Source organism: Bos taurus, chromosome 3 (assembly GCF_002263795.3).
Source record: "Bos taurus isolate L1 Dominette 01449 registration number 42190680 breed Hereford chromosome 3, ARS-UCD2.0, whole genome shotgun sequence".
Classification (NCBI taxonomy): Eukaryota; Metazoa; Chordata; class Mammalia; order Artiodactyla; family Bovidae; genus Bos; species Bos taurus.
This window is the reverse complement of record NC_037330.1, coordinates 54,898,751-54,917,396: the sequence shown is the minus strand read 5'-3', so window position 1 is coordinate 54,917,396 and position 18,646 is coordinate 54,898,751. Positions and strand designations below refer to the sequence as shown.

The window sequence follows — 18,646 nt, the reverse complement described above, 5'->3', positions numbered from 1 at the left end:
TTGAACCATCTTGTACTCTGTAATCCCCTTCTCCTCCTGCCTTCAATCTTTCCCAGTATCAGGATCTTTTCCAGTGAGTTAGTTCTTCACATCAGGTGGACAAAGTATTGGAGTTTCAGCCTCAGCATCAGTTCTTCCAATGAATAGTCGAGATTGATTTCCTTTAGGATTGACTGGTTTGACGTCCTTGAAGTCCAAGGGACTCTCAAGAGTCTTCTCCAGCATCACATTTCAAAAGCATCAGTTCTTCGTTGCTTGGCTTTAGAGTCCACCTCTCACATCCATACATGACTACTGGAAAAACCATAGCTTTGACTGTACAGACCTTTCTCGGCAATGTGATGTCTCTGCTTTTTAATATGTTGTCTAGGTTTGTCATAGCTTTTCTTCCAAGGAGCAAGCATCTTTTAATTTCATAGCTGCAGTCACCATGTGCAGTGATTTTGGAGCCCAAGAAAATAAAGTTAGGCCATAAATCTAACTTTCTAGAGGGATTGTTTTGGAGTTAGGTTGGAAAAAATCTCCATAATAAAAACTGGGCGAGTTTGCCTATCTTGTGTTCTGTGACTGGCTCTCTGTCAAGGATCTCCCAGTGGGATGGGAAGAGTGAGATATGTGTGTTTGTATACGGCAGGCAAATGATTTGGCATTTTGAGTTCTAACCCAAATTTTTTCCTCTTTTAATTTGGATAAAATCCCAACACAACAATGGACATATTTTTAGTTCTCCTTGGAACTTAGTCAGTGTTAGGCACATGCTTTTGTCAGGGCTGACTCTAGAAAAGGGTCTTAAACCTTCTACTTTGCAGTGAGTGGAAGGGTTATTGTAAAAACTCCTAGGGAGATGGAATCTATCCTGTAATCTCTTGGTATTTAATTGGTTTTCAACTTAGAGAACATGTACAGGTTTTGTTAGATTTATACCTTAAGTATTTCATTTTTTGGTAACTATTATAAATGGCATTAATTTTTCAGTTTTGGTCTCCTGTGTTCATAGCTTGTATATAGAAATACAGTTGAAGATAGATTTTTGTGTGTTGATCTTGTATGTTACAACCTTGTTAAACTCACTTATTAGTTCTAAAAGGTCAGTTTCCTGAGACTCTCTATATGGATGATCTTGGTGAGAATAAGGACATTTGATTTTATTCTTCTGATCTAAATGCCTTTTCTTGCCATATTATGCTAAGACTTTCAGTGTAACATTGAACCAGAGTGGTGAGACAGACACTGACACCCTTGCTTTATCCTTTAGTAGGGGCCAAGTACTCAGTTTTTTCATCATTAAACTGATGTTAGCAATATGTTTTTTGTAGATGCCGCCGATCAGCTTGAAGAAGTTGATTTTTACTCCAAGGTTGCTGGGAGTTTTATCATGAAAGGTGTTTTGTCAAGGTTTTTCTGCATCTATTTATATAATTAAGTGGTTTTCTTTCTTCATACTGTTATATGGTGAGTTACATTAATTTATTTTTGAACCACTCTTGCATTCACATTATAAACCCCACTTGATTGAATTTCCTTATGTTTATATATTGCTGGATTTGACTTGTTAATATTTTGTTGAGGATTTTTACATATATTTTAATGAGGTTAATGGTCAGTAGTTGTTTTTTTTTTTTTTTTTGAGCTGTTTTTGTCTGATCATGGTACCAGAATAATGCTTTTTGTAAAATAAATTGGGAAATCTTTCCTCTTCCATTTTAAATTGGTGTTATTTTTTTCTTTAAATTCTTGATAAAATTCACTATTCTTAAGGGACCATCTGGACCTATAGAATTGTTTCCCAGAAGTTTTCAAATGTTTATTGAGGTATAAAGTTCAAAAGTTTATTGAGGTATAATGGGCCTATAGAGAGCTGCATACATTTAATGTGTAAATCTTGATGAGTTTGTGCATATGCAAATACTGATGATACCATCACTACAATCAAGACAGTTGACATTTCCAACACCTCTCATAAACTCCTTCCCATCTCTTCTTCTGAGATCATGAATCCAACACCACACACCGTAAGCTTGAGACACCATAAGACTCTTAAGAGTCCCTTGGACGGCAAGGAGATCCAACCAGTCCATCCTAAAGGAAATCAGTTGAATATTCCTTGGAAGGACTGATGTTGAAGCTGAAACTCCAATACTTTGGCCACTTGATGTGAAGAGCTGACTCATTGGAAAAGACCCTGATGCTGGGAAAGATTGAAGGCAGGAGGGAAGGAGACGAGAGAGGATGAGATGTTTGGATGGCATCACCTACTCAGTGGACATGAGTTTGAGCAAGCCTCAGGAGTTGGTGATGAACAGGGAAGCCTGGTGTGCTGCAGTCCATGGGGTTGTAAACAGTTGGACTCGACTGAGCGATTGATCTGAACTGAACTGAATTGAACCTCTTTTTCAGAGATCATGAATCCGACACAGTTCACTGAAAGCTATCGGTTTCAACTTTATATACACTCCTATTTCACAGAGCATTGTTTTCCAGCCAGTGCCTATAAGCTGGCTTCCCTTTTCCCTGGAGCAGAGCTCTGATGGACTGTTGTGTTAGACACCACCCACTTCTGTCCTCTCCCTCTTTCCTGGGGGAGAAACTGCAGGGTTGTACACCTCCTAATTCCACAGAGCTGTGCAGCCCACCATAACCTCCTGCTTCTTTTCTCTAGGTTATTGTTGGTGCTCATCTGCGTGCTAAGTCGCTTCAGTTGTGTCCAACTCTTTGCAACCCCATGGACCGTAGACCACCAGTTTCCTCTGTCCATGGGATTGCAGAGTCAGACACGATTGAACTGCCTTAGCATGCAGATGAGCACAAACTGAGAAGTCTCTCTGAAATAGGTAAGAGGAGCATTTTTCCTTTAATAACATCAGCCTCCCCACTAAGCCAGAACAGCTCAGAACCTAGAAAAATCCACCCAGCCAATCAACTGGAGTGGGTTGCCATGCCCTTCCCCAGGAGATTTTCCCAACCCAGGGATCAAACCCTTATCTCTTATCAACTGGAGTGGGTTGCCATGCCCTTCCCCAGGGGATCTTCCCAACCCAAGGATCAAACCCTTATCACTCCTGCATTGGCAGGTGGATTCTTTACCATTAGCACAACCTGGGAGTTTCCTACGCTCATCTGAGCTGTTGCAAATTCTTAACTTGATTCTGGAGCATATTATTCTTGATTGGAGGTCTCAGAAAGGTATTTTGGCCCTAATAGCATTTTTAAAATGTTCCCAGCAAGGGTTAGGTTCTCCTATTTCACTATGTTACTGATATCACATCAGAGTTTTTAAATTTTTACTATAAAAATAAACTTCTTTAGAAGCTATAGGATTATTCAGGTCAACTACTTCAATTTAGGTGGGTTTTGGTAGTTGGCGCTTTTTGAGAAATTTGTCTGTTTCACTAAGTTGTTCCTCCTTGGAAGAGAAGCTATGACCAATGTAGACAGCATATTAAAAAGCAGAGACATTACTTTACCAACAAAGGTCCATCTAGTCAAGGCTATGGTTTTTCCAGTGGTCATGTATGGATGTGAGAGTTGGACTCTAAAGAAAGCTGAGCACCGAAGAATTGATGCTTTTGAACTGTGGTGTTGGAGAAGACTCTTGAGAGTCCCTTAGGCTGCAAGGAGATCAACCTGTCAATCCTAAAGAAATCAGTCTTGAATATTCATTGGAAGGACTGATGTTGAAGCTGAAACTCCAATACGTTGGCCACCTGATGCAAAGAACTGACTCACTGGAAAAGACCCTGATGCTTGGAAAGATTGAAGGCGGGAGGAGAAGGGGACAACAGAGGATGAGATGGTTGGATGGCATCACCAACACGATGGACATGAGTTTGAGTAGGCTCTGGGAGTTGGTGATGGACAGGTAAGCCAGGTATGCTGCGGTCCATGGTGTTGCAGAGTCGGACATGACAGTGACCGAAATGAACTGAACTGAACTGAACTAAGTTGTTGAAATTATGCATTTATTGTGGTAATGTTTTTTTAATCTATCTCTTTATGTATCAAATATTCAAAATATTTCTTAAATCTTTATATTTGTGTGTTTTAGTAAATACATTTTCATTGGCCTAATAGATTATTGACTCTGGACAAAGTAGGGCAGGGATTTCTGCTGTTAATATTTTGCCAGGATCCCTTTATGGTGTGTTCCCTTCCTCTAGATCAGTGGAACTTATATTTCCTATATAAACTCATAGAAGGAAAAGTAATAATGTGTCACTTAGAGAAAATATACTTCTCTAGGCTAAAAAGAATTTTGACACAGAAACCCCATAAGGGTCAGCAAATATGGGCTCTAACATATGGTATCTTTGGCAGACTGAAAGTGTATCACCTTGAATTGTGGCTTTGTCATTATACTTCTCAATGACCCATATCAGATCTACTATATCACAAAGTCAGGGGAAGGGTAGGGGCCTGAGAATCCTTATATTTAATACATTTATTTTAATGCCTAGCTAGATTAAGGACCACTGGTGAAAGTAACATGCCTCCTTGGGAAGACAGCTGGATTTTGTTCCTGGAGATATTATAGAAAAAGTGTTAAACCAGAGGTTAGATGATTTGGAATCTGTTAAAGAAACTCTTGCTACCATTCTAGAGAAGAAGTTACCTAATTTAGTTTAGCTTTAGTTTTCTGATTTTTAAATGATTAGTAAAGAAACCACTATTTGATCTTGAAGGAACAGTTATTCTTTTCTATCATGAAGTCTCTTCAACTAATAAAAATGTATTTGACTTACTCCATTGTTGCAGCTCAGCTTGGAAAGTACAAAGAATTATCTACATAAATACTGCTTCTAATATGCTTTGAGTCTCATGTGGTTTCCTATAAAGTTGCAATTTGAGTAAGGAAGTACTGCTTATCAGAACTTGCCCAATTATGGAAGGAGGCATTCTCAATCCTGATGGGAACAAAGGGGATTCAGTAGAGTAAAAGTCCCAAAACAAGCAGGTTTATTATGTAGATTCAGTGGCATTAGCTGCGTCCCTGCTTTTCTCTTATCATGTAATATTTTGAAACACTGCATAATCTTTTCACAATGCTCACATATATGATCTAATTCATATGTTCCTTACAAATGCAAGAAACATAAGGCAGGTTCATAGAATTTTGACTAGTATTTCTATTACATAAAGCAAGGGTCTGCAAACTATGGCTTATGGGTACCAGCTGTTTTTGAAAACAGTATTTTCTTGAAACATAGCCATGCCATCCATTTATGTATGGTCGATGGCTGCTTTATGGCAGAGTTGAGCAGCTGAGTCAGAGACCATATGGCTCACAAAGTCATGAATAGTTACTATCCCATCTTTTACAATAAAGTTAGCCAATATATGGCTATATAAAGTAAAACATTATTTTCTTGGTGAAATAATTTAAAAAATCAGGAATGTAAAGTTCAGTGAAGTATAATTTATTTCCAGATTGAAAATAATTCTTCATCGCTTTAAGAAACTTCAACCACATACTTAGGAGGTCGGTGCAGGATGGGGAACACGTGTACACCCGTGGTGGATTCATGTTGATGTATGGCAAAACCAATACAATACTGTAAAGTAATTAGCCTCCAGTTAAAATAAATAAATTTATGTTAGAAGAAAAAAAAAAAGACAACTGTGATAAAGTCCTAAGTAATACCAAGAGCAGTATTTTACTGATCAAAAGAAGTAAAAAACAACCCATATTGTCTTGGGGAAAAATAAGCAGGATTTCAAGTATGACTCTTAAGAATTGGGAAAAGATAGCCTAAAGTTTAAGGTTATAAACAATCTAATAATTAATTTAGCTCAGTTTTCTAACACATTGTCATCATTTTAAGTTCATCTTTGCAAGTTATAAATTGCTACAAACACACACAATGTATAGTTGTCATCCTGTTACTATGTTTAGCGTCACCTAAAATTCTAAAGAGTCCCATTAAATTCTAATCTGAGTGAATTGAGCAAGAAGGAAAAGTTTCCTTCTCTAGCCCATTTATTTATGATCCAAGTTATAATCATACTAAAGGCTTCTTCTGTCTTCCTGTGAAAACTTTGTAGAGATTCTAGATCACTATGTAAGGTATTTACTTTAGCTTGAAATTCACCACTAAGCATTGCCCACTCCCAGGCCCAGGAATCACATCACTGCTGAAAGACTGTGCAGTCTGGAAACAAGGGGACACCATATACTATCTTCTCTAAGAAGCTAGAATGGTTGTCCCTGATATTGGAACCTCTTGTGTATTTGGTCAAAGTCATGACCAACTATGTCCCAAGACTTTGACCTAAGACTTTGCTCAATATCCACTTGTCTAACTAGTGGTCATCTGGAAGAAGAAGCTCCTGATGGTATTAGTTTATGATGTCTCCTGTGCTGGCACAGAGGTAAAATGCATCTTGTTACACAGTTGACAATATTGTGAGGAAGATGCATGTGATTTCAATTATAGAGTGGCATGTCTTTGCAAATTTTAGTGTAATAAAAATGCAAAACCTAAATATTATCAAATATGGTGACACTTTTCTTAGTTTTAAACTTCTTGAGTAATGCCTTTGATAAGAGTTACCAGGAAAGCTCTATTCTTTAATTCTTTAGCATAGGACACATGGGTGCCTTGGCTCCTTCATCATCTTCTGGAGATTCTGTATTTCATTTTGAAGTCGTCTCTGCTCCTCTTGGAATCCTTCCTTTAATAGTCGGGACTGTTCCTAAAAAAAATACAAATGGAGACTGAATAACATGTATCATTAAGAAAATCTTTAACATCTGTCTAGTTTCCACATTTCATAGATTAAAAAAAAATTTAATGTCTTCTTGAAATTTTCTCCATCATTAATTTTCATTATTCTTTCTCTTGAGCCTTCTAGCTCTGTGATTACTTTTCCTGAGTCTTCTTGAGTTAAGAAATATTTTGACTCATATCTCCTGATATGGTGATGAATCTCAATTATCCTTCTAATTTTTTCTCCCATTAATTGTATACAAGCTTTGTGGGCAATCTTAATGAAATGTTTGACTTCAAATCTATGCATTTTGATTTTTAAATACACACACATACACATATAATATAGAAATAAAAGAAGAATTTTAAAAATCTGATGCAGTCTGAATCTTAGATCAGGAAATTTGATCTAAGCTTCCACAATTTGGTGGCGGTGGGAGCAAAATATAGGTGAGGGAGTATCAGGGTACCAGACTTGACCATAGTGAATTTCTCCACATAATTCCCAACTTAACACATACTAGAAGCAGGGAACAGAAAAAAAGTAGGAGTAACAGATGGATACAGTGGTGTAAAAGTTAAGGAATCCTTCTACTTATGAAGGTTCCCTTAGAGCTAAAATTCATCCCAGGTGTGACAGGAAAAGAAATTATAGATTCCTCTAAGTAGTGAAGACAGTTCAGGTATCTTTCCAAGCGTTGTGACATAATAAAATTATTTAGTCTTATCTGAACCTCTGTTTAATTTCCAAAGTAATAGAGACATAACAGTTCTTGCTTCGTATAGTACTAAGTAAGAGATACGGATAAGACCATTTTTAAAAAATAATGCCTGGCAGATAATAGCTATTACTGATTGACAGATATAGTGAAAAAGGACTGGGTATGACATAGCTGCAATAAAATCTTTTAACAACAAGATATTATAGGGGCCAGTTCAGGCAGGCAAAAAAAGATTGAAAAGTACAAGTGAGCAAGCAAGGTCTTTCTTCTGGGCTTCAAGTTCACTGCTGGGCCACGTTTGTGATCAGGGAGTGTGGAGGGAAAACAGAATAACAGGAACCACACGGTGTTGCAGTTAAATACCTGCAGTTTGAGAGCAAGAGTTCTCTCTTGCTCTTCCAGTAACTGGGCCCTATCCCTCTCCATCTTCTCAGTCAGCTGTTTCACATGTTCCTGATAGCTCTTTTCTTTCTGTTCCATCATCTGCTGGTTCTTTATTTGCATTTCCTCCTGCATTTTTGCTGCAGCCTGTGCAGATTCAGCTCTCACGCGTTCCACTGTCAGGAGGAAGAGGAAAAAGAAAAATGTATGTGGAGACCAAGTTGCTTCTTACTTCCATCTAAAGTTACCTATCACTGTTGCTACTGACTTCATATGCCCTACTCAGAAATGACTTTAGCAAGTAAGAGGCATCTTTTATCCTGTTGCTACAGTTTGAGGCTCCTAGGTTCACCCAGCGGACTTAGTTAGAACTTTTAAGAGCTTTCAGGGCTCTCTAGTCCCTTGACTAGCTCCTCACCTTCAATCAGCTTTTCCTTCTCTGAAAGTGTCTGGTCTGTTTGTAGAATTGCATCAGTCACAGACTCCTTGGACTTCAAGTATTCCTGAAGAATCTCCTCAGCCTGGGACCCGGAAAAAATGGGGTTAGTAGTAGGAAATGGCTGTAAGCACTTATTCCTGTTTGCCCACCACCTTTCCCTCTAGGAACTGCTCCTCTTGGCCCTGGTGTGCCTGGTGATCAGATTCCCTTTCACTGGGCTGAGCACGTGCTCCAGACTGGCCAAGCAAGGTGCCCTCCCAAGCAGAATCCTTTATAAGAGGCTGATATATATGTAAATAGTAATCCTCTGTTCTCTTGACTGAGAGCTCTGATTTTGGAGCTGTTGGTGCTGTGGTCCCATATGGCATGAGCCTGTTGGAGAATGAAGGCATCAGGGAGAAAGTGGATCTGAATAAAGGGGGTAGACGGAGAATGGGAGGGAGGGAAGTGTGGGGTTGAGGGGAGCCACAGTCAGAGAGATAAATGATGATGTTATTTGAAATTTTGGATACATCTGGTAATCCAGTTTATAACTCAGTTGTTAATTGAGTGCAGACTCTTGGATGAGCACATAGGTTATACCTGGTGTAACAGGCTCCTTGCAGTGTTTATTGAATGAGAGTGTATCAACCTTGCTTACCTGTATGCCCTTCCTGGGCTCCTGAAGATACTTCTTCTTCAGCTCTTGCATCTTCTCAATGAAGAGGCGATAGCCCCCTGATTTCGAATAAATCCCCTGTTTCACATCTTCTTCTAGAGGACTGAAAATATCCTTCAGTAAAGCAGAGCAACGATCTGATGATGCTTTACGATTCTGATCACAAAAGTCATCTCGCTTTTTGTCTAGCTGGGCCTTTAATGCAAAACAATGGGAAGTGTTAATAAACAGAGGAGTGAAAAGATATTAGCTTGATGTTGAAATTTCTGGAAAAGCTTCTCAAAAAAATAAAAGTAAAAAAGGTCTCTGACCCCTAGACAGATTTATAGGCACTCAACAGGACCATATCCTTCCTCCAGAGTCTGACTTTCTACTAAAGCCCTTTCACCATGGGGTAACCTTCAGAGCAGTGATTACTAGCTATATGGTACACCTTTGGAGATAAACTCTGGCTTTTCACGTTGGATCAGTGACTGCATATGAAATTAATGTGGCTCAATGTAAGTCTGCTTGTGATAACTAAAACATTTTCTTTATTGCCAAAATATCCAGTGAGTCTGATAACAATGAGCATATAATTTGATTAGAAGCTCTGCTACTTATATATGCATGTAATGAAACTATAGGGAAGAATATTTGTTTATTCATGAAAGAAAAAAGTTTCAGTGCATAATAAGATATATCATAATAAAACTGGTTCTTCTTATGTAACATAGATTGGTTTTCACCACTTAAATATCTAGTGAGTATTACTTTTCTCAAAGTAAGCACCCATCTCATTTTCCTCTATTATTTTACTTTCTAAGAACCTAAGCTGTATAAACTTGAGAAAAAAATTACCGCTAATTTTTTTTGAAATAATTGGTCTATATCTTTGAAGGAACTCCTCATGAAGACTTCAATGGTCTCTTTCTCAGTGGCCCTGTGCAGGTCCAGCAACTCCTGGAGGGTTTCTGTGGGCAGCTGCAGCTTCTGGCCCATCTGCTGGTCATAGTGGACAATGGCCTTTTGTACTGCGGCTGAGTTCTCAATCTCAGCCAAGGCCAGGACTGCATTCTCCATGCAGGGCAGATCTCCACTGTTGATGGCATTGACATAGGTCTGCACCAGGGTCCCTAGACCTACAATTGAGAACAAATGATGATGTTTATTTTATGCAGAGTGAGGAAACTTTCTCTTCTGTGGAATTCTAATGTCTATTACCAACCATTTGTCTTACAGCATCAATGCCTCAGCAGCATCTGAAAACCTGCTAAAAATGCAGACTCCCAGCCTCTGTCCCAGTTTGACTGACTTAGGCCCTCCTCTTTGGCAAGATCCTCAAGTGGCATAAATATATCAGAGGTTGAGAACCTCTGTTCTAGATAGTGAAGTCCTGCATTCATTCAGTGCATTCACTTTAGCAGCAGGCATTGTTAGGCCAGAAACCATATTTCTCTCATTTATGTCTGTATCATCAGCCCTGGTAAGTCCATGGGAAACATTTGATTAATATTTGTGGAGCAAATCAAAATGAGTCCTCCATTTTGTTTATTCTAGCAGAACATTGTCCAGGAGAATCTTCTGTGATGACTGAAGTATTCTGTGTGTGCTGTCCAGGGTGGGAGCCACTAGCCTCAGGTAGTGTGAGCCCTTGAGACATGGCTGTGTGATCAGAAGGTTAAATTTCTATATTTTTTTATTAGCTACATTTAAATTTAGATAGGCACCCTTGTCTGGTAAAAACCATGTTGGACAGGGCAGGTCCAGTTTACTAGGACAATTGTCCGCTCTCAGAGCTTTTATTTTTTGCCTTATGTATCTTTTCTCAATTATGAAGTCTGACTAATAAAACCTATCAGAAGTGTTGGTGCCATCTAGAATTTATCACGATAATATCAGTAGATGTGAATTTTTCAAAGTTGAAGCTACATGGATGTTATCACACCATCCTCTAGTTTTAACAGTGAGAGTGAAGACTGGGAAGAGGACTCACGAGGTCCATCCACCTTGATGCCTCCTGAGAGAGTTTTAGTTTTGGAATTGCTAAAGATGTAGGAACAGAAGACCACAGCTTGTTGCACAAATTCAGAGTCCAGTTCATCGTCACACAGTTCCTCAAGCTGGCCCAATTTCTTCCTATGAGTGGGCCGATCAAAGATGAAGCATTTCTTCTTTGGGAAGAACTTTCGGATACAGAGTCGAGGCAGATTAAAAGTTTTATCTTTTGGGCTGGTACCTGGAGGAAGAAAAAAGGAATTTACCTACTGTAGGGTCTTGCAAACACTTCCTGTAAAGGGTCAAACAATAGATATTTTAGACTTTGCAAGCCAGATGGTCTTTTTTCTGAGTACTCAAATCTTCTATTGTAGCCTAAAAGCAGTCATAGAGAAACTATAAATGAATGGGTATGACATTATTCCAATAAAATCTTATTTACAAAACCAACTGGCAGGCTAGAATAGACAATATTTGCCTGTAGCTATCCTTTACCAGCCCTGAACTGTGCATGGTTTGTGCTTGTATTTCTTTTCTTCAAATAAATGACCATTCTACTCCTACTCTTTGGCTAATTACAGCACCACAAGCCCTAAGCATGGAGATATCAATCTAATCACACCACAGGGAAAGGTGAAAGAAAAAGAAATTTATTCTTAGAACAGGGAGAAAAATAATCTAAAGCCAAATCTATTAGTTCAGCATTACTTCTTAGTAACTTCTTAGTAACAATCATTACTTCTTAGTAATCACCCCTTGAGAAGAAATAGAAACTACAAGTAGAAGACAACTGTTGACAGAAAACTAAGGAACAATAGTTTTTAGTGTTTTTTCATCTGTTTACCAATTCTAAGTCCCCTTTACCTTTCTTCAGCTTGAGTGAATTCTCCAGGTACTCGTCTGCTGTGATGGACTGTCCATCTGCTTCCAAGTCTAGGGAGAAATCCCTCAGTGTCCATATGAAGTCTGGAAAGAAGCTCACAAAGTCAGCTGAATCCTCAACCCCATCCACATCAGGTGAGGATTTTGCCCTGATTCTATCTGTCAGCTCCGTCACATAGCTGAGTAGCCAAATAAGGAAAACTGGCATGAATGAACAGTAACCCCTCCCCAATCCTATATTAGTTCCACATACTAAACCTTTATTTCTCCTTTGTTCTTAACCCAAGTATCCAAAGTATCAATTCTTCAGTAGGTTATAGGATTTTCCCCTTGCCATTGAATTCTTTTTTATATTTCTCCTGTTTGTTTCACCAGGATTCACAGTCAGCTGTTTTTTAAATATTGGTCTCCCCTCTGATTTTGATGTAGGTTGGATCCCAAAAGGATACTGCAGTTGGTCCATGGCCTGCTGGTTGATAGTTCCCATACTATTGTACACAAAAGTGCTGCTCAAGAGTATTGCTAGGGCAAAGATCCAGGAGTCATTCTGGTTGTCACCCTGAAAATCAGAACATATTTTACCAGGATTGTGTTTCATTCTTATGGCACTTTCCTGATCAGCAGTAGTAAAAGGATGCTCATGTAACTAGACTTTTTTTTTTTTTTTTTAAGACAAATGACCTGTAAGAAGAAACTAAATCCAACAAAAATGACTGTTAATAGGACTTGAAATTTGAATAGTTTTGTAATTAGTGTTTTTGGTTTACCCTGATTCTCACTGGACTCTTATGATCATTGGCAGGTAGTTGCAAAACAAATAGTCATTGCAGGTGGACATTCTAAGGACTTAAATATAATTCAAATTTAATTTTTTCTCTTTATTTTTACAGACAATTGTCTTAATATGGGGGCAATAATAATTGTATTTATCTCATTAAACAATTGTTGTTCACCTAACACCTTCCACTTCTTACCTTCTAAATATTCCAAACAATATCAGAGGCAAGTGTAGATCTATTACATCTGTTTTATAGATCAGAATAACTTGCTAAGGTCATTGAGGTACTGATAGACTTTAAATCCATGAGTATGGCACTTCAGAAGCTAAATCCTTAACTAAAGTTCTTTGCAGGATAATATTAGGTTGAATTTGTTTTTTCACTACATTGAATTTTTTATTCATTACATTGAATTTATTTGTTCTACCATTATGCATCTGGGTTATATGGCTCAGGTTATAGCCTTTTATTAATTAGAACACTGTCTATAGACCACCATGCTCTTCTTCTAGGATTCTGCCTTATGAATATTTTCCTGACCCCTGGTTGCTAAACTTGGTTTCATGACATGTAAACAGAAATGAAAAAACATGGACAAGTAAAGGTCTTATTTAAAGGAAAATTAAATAGTGTAGAAAATACACAGACATGAGGGCTTAGTCCAAATTGGAACCTCATTCCTTACCTTCTCCACATCCCCCAGGCCCTCAGTATCAAGCAGAACTAAAGTACGGTTTGGCTTCTTGGGATGAGGCACACACCACATCCAGATGCCCTTCGTGTGAGACTGCACTGTGGAGCCCAGAGGGAAGCCTGCAAGGGGGCATGGGGAAAAGAGAGGGTAGAGTTTTAATATTAGGTGGTTCTGGAAGTTGAGATGACAGTTAACAAGTCCTAAAACATCTCTTAAATCAAGTTTAGGAGAACTGAAACCACAACAAGTATTAATCTTACTTACAATCAGAGAAATAGGGCAATTAGAATGTTGAATACATGAAAAGATTAAATACTTTTCATGATAAAAGCAATCAACAAGCTAGAAATAAAAGGAAATGATCTCAACATAGTAAATAATAATAATAATGATTGTATTAAAAAAAGATACAGCCAACATTATATTGAATGGTGAAAGACAGAAATCATCCCTTCCACAAAAATTAACCAAAATTAACCAAAGACCTACAAGAAAATGAAAGTGAAAGTGAAGTCGCTCAGTAGTGTCCGACTCTTTGCGACCCCATGAACTGTAGCCCACCAGGCTTCTCCATCCATGGGATTTTCCAGGCAAGAGTACTGGAGTGGGTTGCCATTTCCTTCTCCAGGGGATCTTCCCAACCCAGGGATTGAACCCAGGTCTCCCACATTGCAGGCAGACGCTTTAACCTCTGAGCCACCAGGGAAGCCCTTAAAGACCTACATGTTAGAGCTAAAACACACAGAAGAACTTCACGATTTTGGATTTGGCAATGATTTCTTGGATATGATACCCAAAACATAAATAGCAAAATGAAAATACAGAAGTTGGACTTGATCAAAATTAAAACTTTTGTGTATCAAAGGACACTTTTTACAGATTTAGGTACATAACTCAGAATGGGAGAAAATATTTGCTAGTTATGAATCTGATAAGGGATTGATATCCAGAATATATAAAGAAGTCCTACAATGCAACACAAATAAGCAAACCAAAGATCATCCCAAATAAAAGAATGAGCAGAGGACTTGAATATACGTTTCTCCAAAGAAATTATTCAAGTGATCAATAAACATATGAAAACATGCTCAACATTCCTAGTCATTAGAGATGTACCAAGCAAAACCACAGTGTCTTGTAACAACCAATATTGGAAAGTAATCAGAAACATGTATAGATATAATTGAGTCACTTTGCTATACACCTGAAATTAACACAATATTGTAAATCAATTGTACTTTAAAAAAAAGCACTAGTGTAGATCTTAGTGAATCCTGAAAGTTGACTAATATTTATAAGAAAGTTGGAAAATTTAACACTGAATGAATTTGACAATATTAAATAATTTTTATTTTAAAAAACCCACAATGAAATACTATTTTATGCCCTTTGGGATGGCCACTATGAAAAATCCAGAAAATAACAAGTGTTGATGAGAACATGGAGAAATTAGAACCATTGTGTGTTTCTCGTGGGAATGTAAAATGGTATAGTTTTACATTTCCATCAGAATGTAAGCACCAGAATAGGACTTCCCTTGTGGCTCAGCTGGTAGAGAATCTGCCTGCAATGCTGGAGACCTGGGTTTGATTCTTGGGTTGGGAAGATTTGCTGGAGAAGGGAACAGCTACCCACTCCAATATTCTTGCCTGGAGAATTCCATGGACAGAGGAGCCTGGCAGGCTACAGTCCATGGGGTCCCAAAGAATTGGACATGGCTAAATGACTTCCACTTTCACTTTTCTGTGGAAAACAGTCTGGCCATTTCTTTAAAAAATGAGCACTGAATTGTCATACGATCCAGCAGTTCCACTTCTTGGTGTATAAAGAAAGTGAAAGTGAGGGCATGAACAGATGTTTGTGTACCCATGTTCTTAGTAACATTATTCACAATAGCCAAAACAAGGAAACAGTCCAAATGTCCATCAACTAGATGATTGTATAAACAAATTAGTATCACATACAATTATTCAGCCTTTAAAAGGAAGAGAATTTGATACATGCTACAACATTGTTGGACCTTGAAGACATAATCTTCAGTGAAATAAGCCAATCGTTAAAGGACACTCATGTCTAATTCCTCTTGTATGAGACCAGTCAAATTTATATACAATATAGACGAGTGGTTGTCAAGGTGGTTGGGGCATTATTGTTTATTGGGATACAGAATTCCTGTTGGAGGAAGTTTATGGAGATGGATGTTGGTGATGTTTACACAACAGTGTGAATTAACTTAATACCACAGAATTTTTAAAAACAGTTACAGTGATAAATTTTGTGGTAAGTTTTATGTTATATATATCTTACAACAGTTGAAGAAAAGAAAAAAAAAGGATAGCCAATACAAATTTAAACATTTTTTTAAATCTTAAAGATCAGTGGAGAATATTCTTACTATATGAATATCTTTGTAAGAGTCTTGTAGTTTATTGTTATATACATTACCTATTTTTATTACCACATTAGTCTTTCTAGGAAAGGAACAATTTATGCTTTTAAAACAGAAACTAAGGCAAAGTGTAAAGAGTGGTGAGCTGATTCTTTCAGGTCATAGTGATGATAAGAACATAACTGTGGACTGAAAGTTAGCTTTCAATATCCCTCCCAGGTCTCTCCTTTCCTCTCCTCACATCACCATGCTGCACTCTGGGAGTGTGGGTGGACAGAAGGGACTTGGCTGGGCTCTGCTGGTGTCACTCACCCTTGTTCTTCCCAGCCAGCTTGTTCATCAGGTAGGACTTGCCTGTGCGGTAGGGGCCCACGATAGCCACCACCACAACAGGCTGCCTGATGGCAGACAGGATCTTCAGAGCTTCTGGATTAACCAGCAGTCTCCCATTAATATTCTTAATGAGGCACTCTGGGCCTGGCATGTGGATCTCTGAGGCCATGTCCCTTTGTCTGCAAGGGAAGATATGGGATGAATTAGAATTTCCAGTCTAAACAGATCAAGAACTTTCATGAGGTTATTTTTCATTCAGAAGGAGGAATCATAGAATCCCCCAACATGGCCAAAAGTTGTTTGTCAACAGTGAGAGAGACGAGAGAAAGATCTGCCTCCTTTTAGAAAGTTACAGAAGTCCAATCAGAGTAGTCCATTAAAAATATTGATATGACAATGACTTACCAGCCAACATTCAGCCACCCTCATGCACAAAATCTTCCATTTAGTTTACATGTAAATCTTTCCTTTTGGATTCTCATTTAAAAATTTATACTAGACATTAAGTGTAAAGTAGAATAGGATTCAGAGAGATTTGTTGTACTTACTATGTATGAGAGATTTGCTATTTGTTTATTCACTAATTCTTACTATGAATAAAGAATTTCATGAATAAATGTTCATTGCTTGATATATATATCTCTGAACAATTTCTAATGATTTGAAATGCATGTTTTTCTCATGAGTTTTCCTTATTTCTACTGGAATAAGTGTCCACAGAACTTCTCACACTGCTATTCTAGAAGTGGAACTTACTTTAGCAAGTTTTATAAAAAATATGTAACTTTGTGAAACACATGGCTCAAGACCCTTCCAAAACCTTGGTATGGGCTTGTGGAAGCAAGGGATCGGAAAGTTAAAATTTATTACCTTCAGAATAAATAGCCTACAACAACGTGGGGGTAAACCTTACAACTGCAAATACTACATGTTGCTGAAAATTGTTTATATATATGTATGTGTGTGTGTGTGTGTGTGTGTAAGGGAAAAAGGAAAATGAAATAAAGATTAAAAGATCAGGAAGCATATCAGGAGAGCTAGAGAAGAAAGTTGTTGAAAGGAACTAGCTATATTTCCAGCCATACAATTCTAAGTTTTCTGTTTTGTTCTTTTTCCCCATGTTGTGGAAGAGAAGTGGAGAAGGAAGAGGGGTAGAAGTAAGGAGAGAGGGATGGGGAGGCAAAAAGGGAGGGGGGAAGCTGAAAAGGAGAGAGAGAGCTGTCAGGATAGGTGATAAATGGAGCTAGTGCCAAGTCAAGGAAGTCAGCAGAAGAATTTCTAGAAGGCAAGATCATAACTCCTTGAGAGCCCAGAGAGGGCAAAGTAAACAATGATGGTGCCTTTAGCATTGCACCATGGTAAAGTCTTTAAAGAGGAAGCTTTTTAGTAAAGTAGTGAGGTTGAATTCTGCTCCTAAGACATAAGACATCCTCGAGTTGGCACCAAGAAATTGAATGTAGTGAAACCTGTGGTATTTCTAAAGTAAGAAGTCCACTTTGAAACAAAGTTCACAAGTAGGGCTGAAGAATATGGTGTCTTCATGAGTCTGTATCTTTCACTTTGATTTTCAGGATTTTCTCTGTCTTCAGAGTGTCAGGTGGCTGTTACCACTACATCTCATTTATTATTATTTCCTTCTCATGAAAATAACATATTTGTCACCCTGTCAATTTCTTAACTGCAGTCAAATCAGTATTGAACAAATATAATAAAGACATTGGTAATATAACTGTGCCCCAGTCAACACAGACGACATCAGCAAAGAGAAGGGCAATACTCATTCATTTCAAGCTATCAGATCAGCCCAATAATTCCACACAAGCACAGTCACGACCCAGGACATGCTGCCACTTGATAACACCAGGATGTCATCCAACCTTGTGTCTCATGTCAGGATGAGCTGCAGCCTGTCTTGATGCTGTTCATTTAAAAATTTTTTTATTTTATTTTTAATTAGAGGAAAATTACCCTACAATATTGTGATGGTTTCTGCCATACATAAGTATGAATCAGCCATAAGTATACATACCCTCTGCTGCCAAGTTGTCCTCCCACCTACCTCCCCATCCAAACCCTCTAGGTCCTCACAGAGCACCAGCTTTGGGTTCCCTGCATTATATGATGCTGATCATTTTTTAGAAAACTAATGAACTCTTGCAGATCCCTTCCCATCCCTGCATTAATCTTATCATGGTCTCCTTCTCCCAGAGCAGGGCTCCTTTAGCACAGGAGAGAAAGATGCTCTGAGGAAAAAATTAACTTCTTACCTGTTTTTTTCTCAGCTTAGTTGGAGTGGTTCTGCAACTTCTCTGTCTCTCACTAGATGTTTAGACTTCTGTTTCACCCGCTCGTATCCTAGGCCTTGCTTGCTTTCCTTCAGCAACCAGACAGAAGTAAAGCAACTCTTTAACAGCTTTAGAGTAATATGAAACTGAAAGCACTGCACTGAGAGCAAAGCAATGACTCAACAACCATAAAAGGAATTTTTGGCAGCTGTCCTAGTATGAGGGAAGATGGGTTTCACACAATTTCTCAACTAGAACCTTCACATTATTTTTTTTGAAAGACATCTTAGAGATCATTTAATATTTTGAAAAGTGTCTATTAGATACTTAAGTATAATGGAATGTGTCTCAGAATTGGGGATCAGTTTAGGAAACCTAGAAGAGGAAGCATATTAATTTTTAG

General features: G+C 38.1%; 1 protein-coding gene and 1 long non-coding RNA gene across 11 annotated transcripts in view; one reads left to right on the top strand and one right to left on the bottom strand.

Annotated features, from left to right (window-relative positions):
- LOC104971647 (uncharacterized) overlaps positions 1-17,173 on the top strand; it is a 30,932-nt gene extending 13,759 nt beyond the window's left edge. For 3 of the 8 annotated variants that reach the window (XR_009494073.1, XR_009494066.1, XR_009494068.1), the window contains 4 exons: positions 1,317-1,452; positions 10,126-10,524; positions 11,756-11,898; positions 12,193-17,173. This is a non-coding gene — a long non-coding RNA (uncharacterized lncRNA). The remainder of the gene's footprint in view (positions 1-1,316; positions 1,453-10,125; positions 10,525-11,755; positions 11,899-12,192) is intronic. The other 5 variants (XR_009494067.1, XR_009494072.1, XR_009494071.1 and 2 more) reach the window with 4 other exon arrangements.
- LOC511531 (guanylate-binding protein 1) lies at positions 2,766-18,385 on the bottom strand. 3 transcript variants are annotated; one of them, XM_002686268.7, is made up of 12 exons: positions 18,226-18,385; positions 15,938-16,137; positions 13,228-13,355; positions 12,213-12,322; positions 11,746-11,942; positions 10,880-11,122; positions 9,745-10,025; positions 8,887-9,099; positions 8,226-8,328; positions 7,790-7,983; positions 6,596-6,690; positions 2,766-5,549 (listed from the first exon to the last, which is right to left on the bottom strand). In XM_002686268.7, exons 2-12 carry the CDS (start codon positions 16,125-16,127, stop codon positions 5,339-5,341), a joined length of 1,965 nt encoding a protein of 654 aa, XP_002686314.2. In that variant the 5' UTR covers positions 16,128-16,137; positions 18,226-18,385; the 3' UTR covers positions 2,766-5,338. The 3 variants fall into 3 exon arrangements, with proteins under 3 accessions (XP_002686314.2, XP_005204419.1, XP_059741313.1); XM_005204362.4 differs by having other exon boundaries at positions 5,394-5,549; positions 6,549-6,690; XM_059885330.1 differs by having other exon boundaries at positions 5,394-6,690.
- Positions 18,386-18,646: the final 261 nt, after the last annotated feature.